The 15,196-nt window shown below is 33.4% G+C and overlaps 6 protein-coding genes across 6 annotated transcripts in view; 3 read left to right on the top strand and 3 right to left on the bottom strand.

The window, feature by feature from the left end:
- Positions 1 to 3,526, bottom strand: part of LOC128964821 (amyloid-beta-like protein) — a 31,207-nt gene extending 27,681 nt beyond the window's left edge. Inside the window, exon 1 of the mRNA XM_054311461.1 lies at positions 3,103 to 3,526. Within this exon, the coding sequence (XP_054167436.1) occupies positions 3,103 to 3,192 (90 nt within the window). The 5' untranslated portion in view covers positions 3,193 to 3,526. The remainder of the gene's footprint in view (positions 1 to 3,102) is intronic.
- An 800-nt stretch (positions 3,527 to 4,326) lies between these two features.
- Positions 4,327 to 5,865, bottom strand: LOC128964827 (26S proteasome regulatory subunit 6B). The gene is made up of 2 exons (XM_054311468.1): positions 5,685 to 5,865; positions 4,327 to 5,577 (listed from the first exon to the last, which is right to left on the bottom strand). Exons 1-2 carry the CDS (start codon positions 5,715 to 5,717, stop codon positions 4,360 to 4,362), a joined length of 1,251 nt encoding a protein of 416 aa, XP_054167443.1. The 5' UTR covers positions 5,718 to 5,865; the 3' UTR covers positions 4,327 to 4,359.
- A 128-nt stretch (positions 5,866 to 5,993) lies between these two features.
- Positions 5,994 to 7,893, top strand: LOC128964825 (protoporphyrinogen oxidase-like). The gene is made up of 4 exons (XM_054311465.1): positions 5,994 to 6,311; positions 6,377 to 7,306; positions 7,367 to 7,522; positions 7,603 to 7,893. Exons 1-4 carry the CDS (start codon positions 6,063 to 6,065, stop codon positions 7,873 to 7,875), a joined length of 1,608 nt encoding a protein of 535 aa, XP_054167440.1. The 5' UTR covers positions 5,994 to 6,062; the 3' UTR covers positions 7,876 to 7,893.
- A 2,427-nt stretch (positions 7,894 to 10,320) lies between these two features.
- LOC128964830 (uncharacterized) lies at positions 10,321 to 11,394 on the top strand. The gene has a single exon (XM_054311471.1). It carries the CDS (start codon positions 10,372 to 10,374, stop codon positions 11,293 to 11,295), a length of 924 nt encoding a protein of 307 aa, XP_054167446.1. The 5' UTR covers positions 10,321 to 10,371; the 3' UTR covers positions 11,296 to 11,394.
- A 990-nt stretch (positions 11,395 to 12,384) lies between these two features.
- LOC128964831 (uncharacterized) lies at positions 12,385 to 13,353 on the top strand. The gene has a single exon (XM_054311472.1). The coding sequence runs from the start codon at positions 12,398 to 12,400 to the stop codon at positions 13,307 to 13,309; it is 912 nt and encodes a 303-aa protein (XP_054167447.1). The 5' UTR covers positions 12,385 to 12,397; the 3' UTR covers positions 13,310 to 13,353.
- A 332-nt stretch (positions 13,354 to 13,685) lies between these two features.
- Positions 13,686 to 15,026, bottom strand: LOC128964673 (MAP/microtubule affinity-regulating kinase 3-like). Its single transcript, XM_054311309.1, has one exon. It carries the CDS (start codon positions 14,904 to 14,906, stop codon positions 13,686 to 13,688), a length of 1,221 nt encoding a protein of 406 aa, XP_054167284.1. The 5' UTR covers positions 14,907 to 15,026.
- Between the last annotated feature and the right edge of the window lie 170 nt (positions 15,027 to 15,196).

The raw sequence follows: 15,196 nt of genomic DNA, 5'->3' as shown, positions 1-15,196 counted from the left end.
CTCAATCATATAAAACCTAGAAATTTGTATATAAATTAAGTGTATCTAAAATTGGTAACCAAGAGATAGATAGGAAAAAAAGATTCATTAAAATTCATTTGAAATTGAATATATATATATATATATATACTGTATATTGTAATACATATACAAAATTATTCATTACTTTTTCTTTATCATATACTGTATATATATACCTAACACACACACATATTAACCGGTACTCAACATTTGGTGCATCCCTTTCAATGCAAATGATATGCAAAATATTTACTTATTAGACATGTTTTCAATTTTCTCTCTCTCTCTCTTAGCCTATGAGACACCAATTATAAGATTGAGGGCTAAAAACAATTACAGTATAATATTACAATATTAATACTGTTTTGTTATATAACTTGCAATTCTATACCATGTTTGGGTGTTTTTTATACAGTATTTTATTTGAAATTATAAAAATGAGAAATACTAAATATTTTAATTTAATTTTTTTTATTATAAAAAAAACTTGTTTTTGTCAAATCAGAGTTAGCAACAAAAAAAACAACAAAATTAGTAGTAGAAACTAATTGGCAATAAAAATGAATGAATTGAGTCAACAAATTAAGAGAGATATATATATTTGAAGCCAAATATTAAATCGTTTGGAAATACTTAAGTCTCTCTCTCTCTCTCTCTCTCTCTCTCTCTCTCTTCATTTGTACTATATATATAAATCGCAAAAAATCGTGCACTAAATATTGACAGAGAGAGAGAGAGAGAGAGAGAGAGAAATTAAGAAAATTGGCAAACAATTTATTGCATTTAATGTCAACCAAAAGAAAAACATTAAATCATTTAAATGGTTTTAAGAGAAAAAAGTTTTAACTTTAAATCGTGTATAACAACAGAGAAAGAGAGCAACAAAAAAATATTTGAAAAATTATTGTTCAACAAAAATCTTTAGTCGAAAAAAAACATATTTTCCAGTATTCTTCTCCTAATATTATTATTATTTATTTTTTAAAAATAAATAATAATAAGTTAAAAATCAAATATTTTCAATTGTTAGACATTTTTATTTTTCGTTGTCGGAAAGTTGACTTTAAATTACATTTTTTTAAGTAATAGTCAATGAAAGTGAAATATTTATTATTATTATTTGAGAATTTTAATAACAAATTTCAAAGTTTATGTGTATTTGGTTTGGAAATTGCCTTAAAAAATGTCACTATTTTGATGACATTTTTTCTTGGGTTAGAAAATAGTTTTTTTTAGTTCAACAGAAAAAATGTGTGAATAAACTGTGAAAACTATAAATAGTTTGATTTTGTTGTTGTTGTTATTGATATACATTGATATTCTGTATATATATATATATATATAAAAGTCTAATTCAATGGTCAATCGATTGGTTATGACTTTTGATGAGATGAGATGAGTCACACCACCAAAAAACCAAACCACTTAAAGTGGTTCATCAAATGAGAGACAATATATGATACTATAGACGACAACAATATGAAAAAAAATACTTTTACCTAAATTAAAAGTGTCAGTGATCTCAGTGGACACTATACTATACTATAGATAGTAGTATAACATACCTACTAAGTGTTAGATCATTTAAAAATACTAGTATCGTACCAATCATTATATCCTAAATAATATAACTTTTATATAACTACTACAAAATAGAGGTATAATGTATGGTTTATATATATATATATACAGTATATTATATAAGATCATTATATGAACAATCATCAGGGTTCATCTAGTTTAATGAAATCAATTAAAATATAAAAGGTATATTTATTATTATTATTTTTACTACTACTACTACTACTACTACTACTAATAATAATAATAATAATAATAATAATACTTTAGTACTATTAATGGAAAACCTGGAGTGAAATTCATTAAATACAACCAGCAATTCATTATTGTATCGGAAATATGAGAATATATGGGGAAAACCGATACTATTTATACCAGTATATCATATATTGGTATATGTATTGTAAATGATATATAAATTTTATATAACTTATATAACTTATATAAAGCGATATTAATCATCAAAATATAATAATTTCTTTAGAGAGAAAGCAATCAATTATATTGTGAAAGAGTTTAGAGAGAATAGTGTATCTCAAATAAATTTTCCGATTTATTCAGTTAATAATATAATGTAAAAAAATTATATTTATTTAATATCACCTAGTACCATTTAATATAATTTTTTTCAAGTAATAATAATAATATATATAAATATCGATTATTTAACTTATTGTTTATATTATTTATAATAACAGTACAATCTGTAGTAATCTTCTAATAATATTATAAAATATTTAGCGTAATATAAAATATAAATAAAATAAGTAATATAATTATGTATGTTATGTGTATTATAATATAATATTATTAGATTTGAATAGTAATTAAATATAAACTACAAAAAAATTATTTAATCAATAATATACTATAAATAAATTATCATATTTATCATAATATGTATTATATAATACAATTATCAGTTATATATAAATAATTACTTTAATTATCAGCTATATTGATAATTATTGATATAACTTATTTTTTAAAACAAAATATTTTTTTGGCACAATATACTGTATGTAACTTAATGTTTATATATTATATAATAACTGACAAACTAAATGTTTATAAATATCAATCACTAAATATATATATATATATACTAATAAATAATATATATAATCGTTCAAATGAAAGTGATCATCGGATTTAAATTAGATACGACAAAACAAAATCATAAAATAAAATAAAAACATTTAATACATTAATACACGACAAATAAATACAGTACTGTTTTATATAACTGTTAATATATATAAAAAAATAATCCGTTAATCGCTAAGCGTTACATTTTATAAATACATGGATATACCGTTTGTAATATTATATATATATATATATATATGTAACACATTATTATTATCATATGTGCCATAAATTGTTGTCAAATTGTATTTAAATAGAAATTTAATAGAAAATTATGTTATTAAATGACTAAATAATTATGAAAATTTTGGTATATAATTGAAATAAATAGGTATCGGGTATTAGACTGACCTCAACATAAGCGTCGACGGGTTCGGACCACTGTATGGCAATCACTATGAAAACGGTTAATAATGCGATCAATCGGTTGTTGGCCGACATGTTTGTAGTGTTGGGGTTGAGTCGGACCGTTCGGTCGATAATTTCAAATCAAATTAGAAGATCCAAAAGTGTCGTAAATAGTGTCAAATATGACCAAAAAATGGCCGTCCGATGAGTGGTTCTTGTATTTATATGTCTCACCCACACTATAATCTAATGACTGGTAGTGAGTGAGAGATATATGACTTTAGCACTGCTATAGAGTGTGTATACAATATATACTGTATGTATGTATGTATGTCTGTATGTGTGTATGTTTTGGCGAAGAGAGAGAAAAACACTACAAAAACCTAATGGTTTAGCTATGGAGACCATAGAGGGTGAGCACAGAGAGCTACGGAATGGCTGGTTCTCTCTCTGGTATGGAAGAGAGAGAGAGAGAGAGAGAGAGAGAGAGAGAGAGAGAGAGAGAGAGAGAGAGAGAGAGAGAGAGAGAGAGAGAGAGAGAGAGAGAGAGAGAGAGGTATTGTGTGTCGAGAGAGCAATAAGAGAGGAGAGCTGAGAGAGAGAAGAGGGAAAGAGAGGGAAGGTTATCAGCTAATCATCCAATCGCTCGCAAATGTGCCACTAATGGTCTTTCCAGTGCCAGAAGGCATACCATATCTGGTGGTTTTGCTTCAGAACAAGGCGTCATCTCTTAAGATTAAACATCATATGTTTTATCGATCGACGCGCTTCTCCCTTCATAATAACCTAATCTAACAAAAACTGCCTAAACGAAAGCCAACTGTTCTCTATGGTCATCAGTCCTATATAATTATTATTTAAACAATAGTATGCAAATAAACACTTTGTATTCAATAATAAGCTTAACTTATAAATAAATAATAAACAATTCATTGTAAACACAGTTTTGTTTTACACACACAAACACAGCTAATAAATCACATAATTAACTAAACAAAAAAAATCAATCAAAATATAAATTAGTTTTAATATGAATCCAAAAAAAACTTATATATATAATAAACAACTGTTTTTTTTGTTATAAAATACAATTTAAACAGAATATCGATCAGTTTAGATGACAATAAACTTTTTAAAAAAAAACTTTTTGTAAAGTTTTTTGTTTCAAATGATAAATATTTTTTAATCGATATTTTTTCAATATCTAAGAACATACAAAATAATAATACAGTAATAATAACTAAAAATAAATAATTATTATTATTTGTAAAATTCGTGCTCCGATTCGTCTTTTTTGATGTTATTTTTGTAGCCCTTTTCAAAGTCCTTCGGCAAAACCACATACCGGTTCTCGCGGACGGCATGCATACCGGCCTCCTGGCAAATGGCATTGATATCGGCACCCGAAATACGATCGGGTCGGGCGACATAGTCTTCCAGATCGACTTCGTCGCTCAAATTCATTTGACCGGTAATCGTTGAAAATATCAATCGCTTCTGGCGTCTGTCAGGTAACGGGAACTCAATCTTCCTGTCCAACCGTCCCGGCCGGAGCAGTGCCGGATCCAATGTATCGGCTCGATTGGTGGCCATAATTACCTTAACATTGGTAGTCTGATCGAAACCGTCCATCTGATTGAGCAGTTCCAGCAAAATTCGCTGAACCTCACGATCGGCACCGGTCTGCGCGTCGAAACGTTTCGTAGCGATGGCATCGATCTCGTCGATGAAGATAATGGCCGGTGAGTTCTCTCGGGCCAATCGAAACACGTCGCGCACCATTCGGGGACCTTCGCCCAAATATTTCTGGACAAACTCGGAACCGACTACCCGAATGAACGATGCAGTCGTGTGATGGGCCACTGCTTTGGCTAACATTGTTTTGCCGCAACCGGGCGGCCCGTACATCAGTACACCTCGCGGTGGATCAATACCGATCTGTTTGTAGAGTTCAAAGTGTGTCAACGGCAACTCCACAGCCTCGCGAATCTCCTGTTTCTGAATATCGAGACCACCGATATCGGCATAGCTTACTTCGGGCTTCTCATCCGGTCTCAGCATAGCTATACTACTGTCGGCTTCGGGCGGCAGTACGTCCACCAAAGCGTTGCTGTGTTTGTGTAGAGCTACCGATGACGACGGCTTCAACAGTTCCCGATCGATGGTACTCAAGATGCGAACATAATAATTGGATCCCGTAGTCGAACCGACAATACCTGTATTGGCGTCAACGGCCTCCAAGAACTGGCCGATCACCAGTGGAACCGATTGAATGCGTTTTACTTCTTCCTGTGCGTGAAGATACTCTTTCTTCAAATTTTTCTGTTCGTCTTTAATGTACTCCTCTTGTACTTCAAGAAACTCCAACTGTCGCTGAAGTTTCTTGTATTTGACATACATATCGTCCAAGTCTTCAGTCTCTTGTGTTGGTGTCGACGCTGTGGTTACCTGTTTGACATCACTGGTAAAGATTTCCTCCTTGTTTTGCGAAACAAACAATAACAACAAAAAATCATTTGATAATAAAAATCACAAGACATGTGATCCAAGAAGAGTTGTGTCTTTTTTTACAACACTAGACATACCTTTTCGGGCAAAACAATACCCAAGTCTTCCATATCTAATAGTGATCTTCAAGTGATGATATTGTCTTCAATGAGAGTGAGAGGTCTTTAAGTGGTAATGTCTTCTTCAATACAAAACTTCAATTGATTTTTTCAGTGTTTGGTTTGTTTGAGTCGACAATGAATTAGCAAAATATGTGATAAAAACTTGTTTAACACAAGAGATGGCATTACATGTCTGTCTGTTCAATGGTTTCATCATTGGATTGATTGATGTTTTGTGTGTTTGTCTTCATTACTACTTCAGTGATGACTTGTCTTCAGTGATACCATCTGTTTGTTTGTAAAAGTTTTTTTTGTTTTGCGTCAGAACCGACACTTGATTTGGTGACCACATCAATGGCTGCACCAAAATCGGTGGTTGTCTTAGGCGGCGGAATCAGTGGCCTCTCGACTGCCTATTATTTGCATAAATTTTGTTCGCAACTCAAGACAAGGGTTCCGTTGCCGAAGATTGTTGTCGTCGAAAGTTCATCACATTTGGGCGGTTGGCTCAAGACTTGTACATTTGATGACGGCGTCCGACACGAATTGGGACCGAAAACACTGCGTGTGGCCACCAATTCGGGTTATAACGCTCTGTCACTCGTAAGTCACCCGTTTCGGCCACTAATATGATTCGGTAATTACACAAAGTATTGTTTGTTTTACAGGTCGGTGATCTCGGTTTGTCCGGTGAAGTGGTCGGCACTTCAGGCAAGTCTGTTGTCTCGCAAAAGCGCTTTATTGTAGCCAACGATGAATTAGTTCAATTGCCTAACAAAGTACAAGATTTACTATTCAAACGAAAACCATTTACCAAAAGATTGATTAGTTATGTAATTCAAGACTTGCGTACACCGGTAATCGATTTGGAGGCCATTGGCCGTGACATTAGTGTCTATGACTACGTTCAACGCCGATTGGGTACCGAAATTGCCGACTACTTTATCGATCCGTTGTGTCGGGGAATAACTGCCGGTAACTCCAAAAAACTGTCAGTTTTATCGGTGTTTCCCGATATGGTTAGAGGTGAACAAGAATCGGGAGCAATCATAGCGGGTGCCATTACCAATGCACAGAAGACAAATGTAATGAAATCCTTATACGACAGTCCATTGATCACTGAAGCGCAGACCAAACGATGGTCAACCTATACATTCAATGATGGTATGCAAGCACTTCCCAATCGACTGTGCGATTATATGATGTCTTTAGACGACAAATCAATTGAGATATACAATGATTCGACTGTTAAGAAAATAGATTTTGATCCAACAACAAGAAGTACTACAATAAGTATATCGACACCTGAAGACAACAATGTTGAACTGGAAGCCAGTCATGTATTCTCAGCGATTCCGGCCCGCAATTTGGCCTCAGTTTTGTCCCATAGGTTCGGTGATCTGTCTGAATCTCTCAACGATATCACTAGTGTTCATATGGCTGTCATTAACCTTGAATTTAAGGGCAAACTAATGCCCGATTCGTCTGGTTTTGGATTTTTGGTGCCTTCGCGGGAAAACTCGAATATTTTGGGCATTGTTTACGATTCGTGTGTTTCGCCGCAATTCAACGCCAATAAAGACATAACAAGACTAACAGTGGGTTACAATTGATTTATTAATATTACTAATAATTGATTTCATTAAATATATCTGTAGGTAATGATGGGCGGCGAATGGTTTGAGGAAATTTTCGGTACCAATGATGTCGACAATGTGGACAAAAACTTGGTACTGAATTATGCTGTAGATGCTGTCCGAAAGTATCTGAAGATCGGTGATAAACCATATCGACATATAGTTTCAATACATAAAGTATATATTGTTTTAAAAAAATAATTTACATTTCAATCAATTTAATTCATTGTATTATTTTTGTTTATTTGTTGCCTCAGAACTGTATACCTCAATATTATTTGGGACATTCATTACGATTGGCCAAAATCGATGAATTAGTTAAAAAACATTCGCTAAATATGACATTAGTGGGCGCCTCCTATCAAGGCTTTAGTGTTCCCGATTGTATATACTATTCAAAGTTGGCCGCCGAAAGTTATGCCCAAAATTTTAGGCGACAAAATAAATTGTTAGCAAATGATACCGAAATCAATGACAGTCATAGTAACAATAATAATGAATCGTTAAAAGTCAATCAATTATCTCAATAATAATAATAATAATAATATAAATTAAAAGACACAAAAAAATCATTGAAATATCTGTATAATTATTTATTATAGTTTTAGTTTATTTTATTAAATTCAAATCATTTTTTATGTTGATTTGTTATCAAATTTGATTTGATTGCTAAATGAGACAACAATTAAGTTTAAAACTAAACGATAAAATTGTTATTTATTGGGATCAATTTGAAAAGTGAGTTTTTAAAAAAAAATAATTTACCGGTAATTGTAAACTTTATATAAGCTATAGTCGCTAATAGCCGATGGGTATACAGTATAGCCTAACGTTGTTTGTGTGTTAAGTATTGTACAAATAATATAATGTATGGAAACTATTATATATATATTTTTTGGCGGTTTATAAACAATAATAATAATAATTGCATTGAAAGGCACTAATAATTGTGTGATTATATTAAACACTAAATTTAGCAGTGATTACAAGTTTGTAACAAAAAAAATAAAATAAAATAAACAGTAATGGTATCAAACAAAGCACTGAAGACTTCATCGACGGTCGACGACAACGATGTCGTCGATTCGAAAAGTGATGTCAAAAATATTGTCAATTCGTTTAGTGAATCGTTTGGCCGTTTCGGCGATGATCTGAGCAGACATTTACTATCCTATCTGCCAATTGAAGAAACACTAAGATTCAGATGCGTTGGCAAACACTTCCAGACATTGGTATCCGATTCGCAAACAATTTTGACATTTGATGCCTTACTATTCGAGAAAGTCGGCCTAAAACTGGCCAAATTGGAGGACCAAAGATGCCGTTTGTTTCGGACAATTGTCGAAAATTGTCCAAAACTTACAAAAGTGGAGATCCGAGATCTAAGAGCCCAGGAACTGACCAACGATTACTTGGATGTATTGGTCAAACACTGCCGTAATTTGAAACATATTGAAATCAATGTAAAACCTGTCGGCAAATGTAAACTAACTGCCGACCAGATCGACCGATTTATGGATACATTCAGCAATCAGTTGACAATAATTGAGACCAACGATTGTCTGTGGAAACTACTAAAGCCGACAAACTTGATGGCCATACATAGCGCCCCATTTGTCAAAAAACTTACTGTTGAGTCAGCCGATCGCTATCATAACGGTTGGCTGACCATCACATTGGATCAACTGTTTGCCGATAATAAATGGTTGTTAAGGGATAGCTTACGTGAAATTGCTTTCCGATTGACTCCCGATTGTATGCAAATTTTGCCACTATTTGTGGCTAATTATGAAAAACAAATCTTAAAACTTGATCTCGAAATTTATGGTGATTTCGATCGCATAACTGTCGAAACATTGATCTATTTATTATCACAAATGTCTTCATTACGTAAACTACAGCTTATTCTCTATAAAACAAATATTAAGGACAATATCCAGAAGTTATTGACACAATTAGGAGTCAAATGTCGACAATTGAAAGTATTAGATCTCATCCTTGATGTCCAAATAGATGTTGAGAAGTATGAACTGGTTTTGAGTACAATTGGTACGCATATGAAACAACTAAAACAATTGTCTATTTGTGGTAACGATGACGATAATGATGAAGACGACGACGAGATGACAGTGTCGTCATTAACAAGTGCTTCGCTAAAAGAGATGAAACAATTGACACATTTTTCGCTACGAATACCCAATTTGTTTATCGGCCAACACTTCTTTGACAATATTGACCACCATTTACCGCGACTCCAGTATCTGAATATATCGTACACACATCTCTCTGAAAGAGTTATCAAATCAGTGGCCAAATTAAAACACTTGCACGACATTTGTCTGGACTATTGTTACCATAAGGGTAGTCAAAAACAAATGGTTACCGAAACAGTGGTCAACAAGGACTTGATTGGCAGTCGGCCTAATGTTGCGAATGTCTATATTTCGTACAGTAATTCATCGAAAAATACCATCAAAATTGGCACTTTGTTTGACCAATTGATGAAATAAATGATGATTATAATGAATGCAACAATTTGTTGTTGTTATTATTATTTAAAATATATTTACCCCTTAATATATTAAGCACTACTCTAATGACTTATTGCATACTAATTTTATTTTTTTATTTTGTTTTTTATATTAAAACATGATTTTATCTTTATTTTAAATTATCTATTATATAACATAATATAATGCTAAAAAAACGATAGTATAGTACAATGACATAGTTCGCTAAGTTTATATTAGTTTATATCAATTTGAATAGACAATAAAACATTTACAGATTTGCAAAAATAAATATTTTTTTTTATAATAATTATTGTAACAATATTTTGCGACAATTAAGAAAACACGCATAACGTATGCGTGCTTGTAGTAGACGCGTGTGAAAACACTATTTAATAAAATAAAAATAAATATATTTATTAATAAAAACAAAAACCGTTATACATCTATAACATCTTTAATAAGATATAATATTTTTTTTACTTTATATATGATTAACCAGTAATATGATATAATATGGACGACAAAGAAAAGCAACCGGTTATTAGAACAGACAGTGAGGTTTCACGGGATACGGGATCAGTCGGTAGTCAGGATCGACCGACAAGACTGCCGGTGGAGATCACCGACAAAGGTTATGCTTTGGGCGAAAAGATTGGCTCCGGTGGATACGCCACGGTTTATAAGGCCACGTGTTCAAAAATGCCCGACAAACAGTTGGCCTGCAAGTACTTCGATCTAACAAACAACCAGCAAATCGTTTGGCGGGAAAAGTGTCTGAAAAACGAGTTGAAAATCGTCCGAAAGCATAAACACCAGCACATTGTCCGGACGTACGATGTATTCAAAACCAGTCATCACGCCTACATATTTATGGACTTTCTGGCCAACGGTTCGATTGGCGATTATCTCGAACGAAAAAAACGACCGATAGATGAAAAACGGGCAAAAAAGTGGTCGCACGATATGTTAGAAGCGTTGGTCTATTTGCACAGCAAAGGTGTGGCCCACAGGGATATCAAACCGGATAACATAATGTTGGACAACGATTTTAGCGATGCGTTGCTCACCGATTTCGGGTTTTCCTGTTGTCTAACCAATAATCCCAGCGATCGGCTCATGAAGGGTACGATATGCGGTACACCGATCTACAGTGCACCGGAGGTACTGTCGCTCGCCGAAGGCATGGCCTACGATGCAAAACAGGCCGACATGTACTCAATGGGTGTTACACTGTTTGAAATGCTAGACTATGACAAGCCGTTTGGCAACAGTGTTGAGAAAACTATGGATTATGTGTCCAAACAAATTAACCGGAAATATAAATTTAAAAAAGATGTATCACTTGTGGCCCAGAGTCTGTGTAATAGTTTACTGGAACCCAAACCCGACAAACGAATGACGTCCAGTGCAGCGCTGGAGCACAACTGGTTCAAGTGATTAATATTACCGATTATAACATCATCCCAGAGTGACCAACAATACAGACTAACAAACAAAATACTTTATTATTTCAAACACTGTACTGTATTTATCATAACTGCTGTATTATTATATCATATAATATTTAAATCAATAGTTTTAAGTTTATTTTTTATTTATAATAAATTTAATACAAGTTTTTTTTGGTTGTTGTTGTTGTTGTAAGAAATGCTAATCTATTTTCTGAAAACTATATACTAATATCAAAAAATAAATCTCTTACTGATTCTCAAACTGTTAATTAATTAATTGTATAATTAATTTCTAGTCTTTAGACATACAATAAAAAAACTTTATTTATCGACACTTTATTGGAGAACTTGAAGAATGATAGGATACGATTGAACACATTGTTAGGACCACAACTGTTGTCGTCCTCACTGATGATGATAATGTTGTTGTTGTTGTTGTCGATGACTATAACAATCATTGGTTATCATTAGTCGTTTGGGTTGTTGTCTAAGTTTGATCACAGCTTTCCAATTATTGTATGAATTTCAAGTAAAATGCGATAATCAGTGCAAAAAAAAACTTAACAAAATAGTTAGCAATGAAATTATAATTTCAAAACATCAAAAGTATAACTAATGGAGGCTTAATATACTGTAGTACAGAGATTTGTTAAACAAATCCAATATGTTTTTTTAAATATAAAGACAAAACTATGGCTAAACAGATGATTTCACAAAATAAGATCCAGTGGTCAGAGTTTGTTTTGTTGGCAATCCATTGCCGGTAAAATATCCGGTAACTCGCATCGGTTGCTGTGGATTATCAAATATATATCAAATTGAATGGATAATAAAACATGAGAAATTGACCATATTTAGCATATTTATAAAAACGTGTTAAAACGTGTATTCGTGCTTATAGTACACGCGTGCGATAACATTAATATTTAAAATATTATTTTTTAAAATACTTATTTAAAAACCTTAACCGTTATAAACATCTGCAACATAATTGACTTATATATTATTAATAAGATATAATTGACTTAAAAAAATATCTAAATTTATATATATATATTTATGGTTTACCAGTAATAGTGATATAATATATGGCCAACAATCAAGGATCGTCGACAATCAAAACGGACAGTCAAATCTCACGGGATGGTAGTTCAATCGATAGCCAAACGGGAGTATTGCCCAAAAAAATAGCCAACAAAGGTTATGCTTTGGGCGAAAAGGTTGGCGCCGGTGCGTACGCCACTGTATATAAGGCCACATGGAATAAGATGCCCAACAAACAGTTGGCCTGCAAGTACTTCGACCTCACGATCATCAATAACATGGAATGGCGGGAAAAATGTCTGAAAAACGAGTTGAAAATCGTCCGAAAGTTCAAACACCAGCACATTGTCCGGACGTACGAAGTATTCAAAACCCCTCACCACGCCTTCATATTCATGGACTTTATGGCCAACGGTTCGATTGCCGATTATCTCGAACGAACAAAACGACCGATAGATGAAAAACGGGCAAAAAAGTGGTCGCACGATGTGTTTGAAGCGTTAGCTTATTTGCACGGCAAAGGTTTGGCCCACAGAGATATCAAACCGGATAACATATTGTTGGACAAAGATTTGACAGATGCGCTGCTCACAGATTTCGGGTTTTCCTGTTTTATAGCCAACAATCCCAGCGATCGGCTCATGAAGGGTACGATATGCGGTACACCGGTCTACAATGCACCGGAGGTACTGTCGCTCGACAAAGGCATGGTCTACGATGCAAAACAGGCCGACATGTACTCAATGGGTGTCACACTGTTTGAAATGCTTGACTATTACAAGCCGTTTGGCAACAGTGTTGAGAATGATTTTGTGTCCAAACAAAACAACCGGAAATATAAATTTAAAAAAGATGTATCACTTGTGGCCCAGAGTCTGTGTAATAGTTTACTGGAACCCAAACCCGACAAACGGATTACGTCCAGTGCAGCGCTGGAGCACAACTGGTTCAAGTGATTAATATTATTAGTTATAACATCATCCCGGGGTCATCAACAATACAGACCAACAAACAAAATATATTAATACTTTTAATACAAGTATTTTAAACCTGTATTATATTACTAATAATATAGTGTATTATACTGTAATATCGTATAGTATTTAAATCGATATTCAATAGTTTTAATGTATTTTATTTATAATAAATTTTTATTTCCACTTTAAATATAATAAAATTCAATTCAATTCAATACATGTTTTTTTGTTGTAAGAAATGCTAATCTATTTAAAAAATAAAAACTGAATACTAATATAGAAAATAAGTTTTAATACAAATCAACACAAAAATTAATAATAAATTCATCTGAAATTCTCATTCAATAATAACTCTTCACTTTTGTTGTCCACTAATAGATATGTTGTTGTCTTTCTTGTTGTTGTTTTGGTCGACGTTTTCATTTGTTTTAACAATAAGTTTCTTCATATAATCATTGATCAGAATCTGTTGTTTGTTGTATTCAACTCTAATCCACTCGTCTTTGACAAGTTCTTCGAGTGGCGGCCTTTGTATTGGGTCGGGTGTAAAGATTTTATGAAGGAATGCCCGAATCTTTTCCGACATGTTTTTGACATCACCTTTGAATCTGATCTTTCTTTCATTCATGTGACGCAACGCCCGTTTCTTGTCATTAGGAAATGGATATATACCGGTACACAGTTTAAACAGTATGACCCCAACAGCCCAGACATCGACGGCGTGAGCGTTATATTTCAATGGATTCTTGTCTTTGGCATATTTGGCAAACAATTCGGGGGCCATATATTGAGGAGTACCGCATAGAGTGGTCGAGTCTATAACACCTTGAATACTATCGCGCCATAAAACACGGCTCAGACCAAAATCAGTTATAAGTACATCACGTTTGGCGTCCAACAAAATGTTCGACAATTTCAGATCCCGGTGTGCAATGTGTCTGGTCTTCATAAACAGCAATGCATTCATAATTTGAGACAAAAACGTTTGACACCTTTTATCGGGAAACGATCCGTTTTGATTGAGATAATCGGATAGCGAACCCCCCTCTGCTATTGGCATCACTATATAAAGTGTAAACGTATTATCTGTGGCTACAATAAAATGCCGGATCAGTTGGACAATATGCGGGTGACGGACTGTGGCCAAAATGTACAGTTCGTTCTTGAGGTCGTACGTTGCAGTTTTGGTTGCGTCGCTTGTTTGGCGAAACGTACGCCGAATCGGTACTCGTTTGATGGCCACCAGTGTTCCCGATTCGATATGTTTGGCCTTAAACACAGAAGCGAAGGATCCCTCGCCCAACACATTCAGCCTCTTATAGCCAACGTCTTCGATTACGGCCTCTTCAGTCGGATACTCTTGTGGTATCCGATACTGTCGCGACATCTCTTCTGTCTTGAGTTTATCCGGACTGTCCTTTGATGTAATATTTTCATGAATTTTGGCCGACAATTGTGAACACTGTCTCTGATATTGTTGTTGTTGTTTGGTTTTTGTCTTCATTGACTCACTTTTGCGTTGATAACAACAACAGCAACAGTGTCTCAACAGATATTCAAACAGTCGATAACACATTACTAGACACTCAGTCCCTGTCTATCAATTCAGTGGTTTTTGTCTCACGAGTGAATGTCTCAATGATAATCACTATTAGATTCAGATTACAGATTAATTTGTTTGTCAGTTATATCAATGAAATTTGAAATTTTCAAAAATTATTTTACATTTACAACAATACATTTATTAATTTTTTTTATCAGTTTTATTGGTCTAATTTAATCAAATATTTTATTTCAATTAAGTCAATCAACAGCAAAAAAATATGTATACAAATAGACTATCAAAGTGGCCAAACATCGCATTTA

Source organism: Oppia nitens, unplaced genomic scaffold (assembly GCF_028296485.1).
Source record: "Oppia nitens isolate AA-2021 unplaced genomic scaffold, nextdenovo-longstitch-racon4-pilon3 scaffold9_pilon_pilon_pilon, whole genome shotgun sequence".
Classification (NCBI taxonomy): Eukaryota; Metazoa; Arthropoda; class Arachnida; order Sarcoptiformes; family Oppiidae; genus Oppia; species Oppia nitens.
The sequence above is the reverse complement of the archived record's forward strand: the minus strand, read 5'-3'. Positions and strand labels throughout refer to the sequence as shown.

Bases quoted from the DNA above. Each gene is read 5' to 3' on its own strand.
- LOC128964831 (XM_054311472.1), top strand. From the start codon at position 12,398: ATGGCCAACAATCAAGGATCGTCGACAATCAAAACGGACAGTCAAATC.
- LOC128964825 (XM_054311465.1), top strand. From the start codon at position 6,063: ATGGCTGCACCAAAATCGGTGGTTGTCTTAGGCGGCGGAATCAGTGGC. The intron at 6,312-6,376 runs GTAAGTCACCCG...TTTGTTTTACAG, and splicing joins GTTATAACGCTCTGTCACTC to GTCGGTGATCTCGGTTTGTC. The intron at 7,307-7,366 runs GTGGGTTACAAT...ATATATCTGTAG, and splicing joins AAGACATAACAAGACTAACA to GTAATGATGGGCGGCGAATG.
- LOC128964827 (XM_054311468.1), bottom strand. From the start codon at position 5,717: ATGGAAGACTTGGGTATTGTTTTGCCCGAAAAG. The intron at 5,578-5,684 runs GTATGTCTAGTG...TCGCAAAACAAG, and splicing joins GTATTGTTTTGCCCGAAAAG to GAGGAAATCTTTACCAGTGA.
- LOC128964673 (XM_054311309.1), bottom strand. From the start codon at position 14,906: ATGTGTTATCGACTGTTTGAATATCTGTTGAGACACTGTTGCTGTTGT.
- LOC128964830 (XM_054311471.1), top strand. From the start codon at position 10,372: ATGGACGACAAAGAAAAGCAACCGGTTATTAGAACAGACAGTGAGGTT.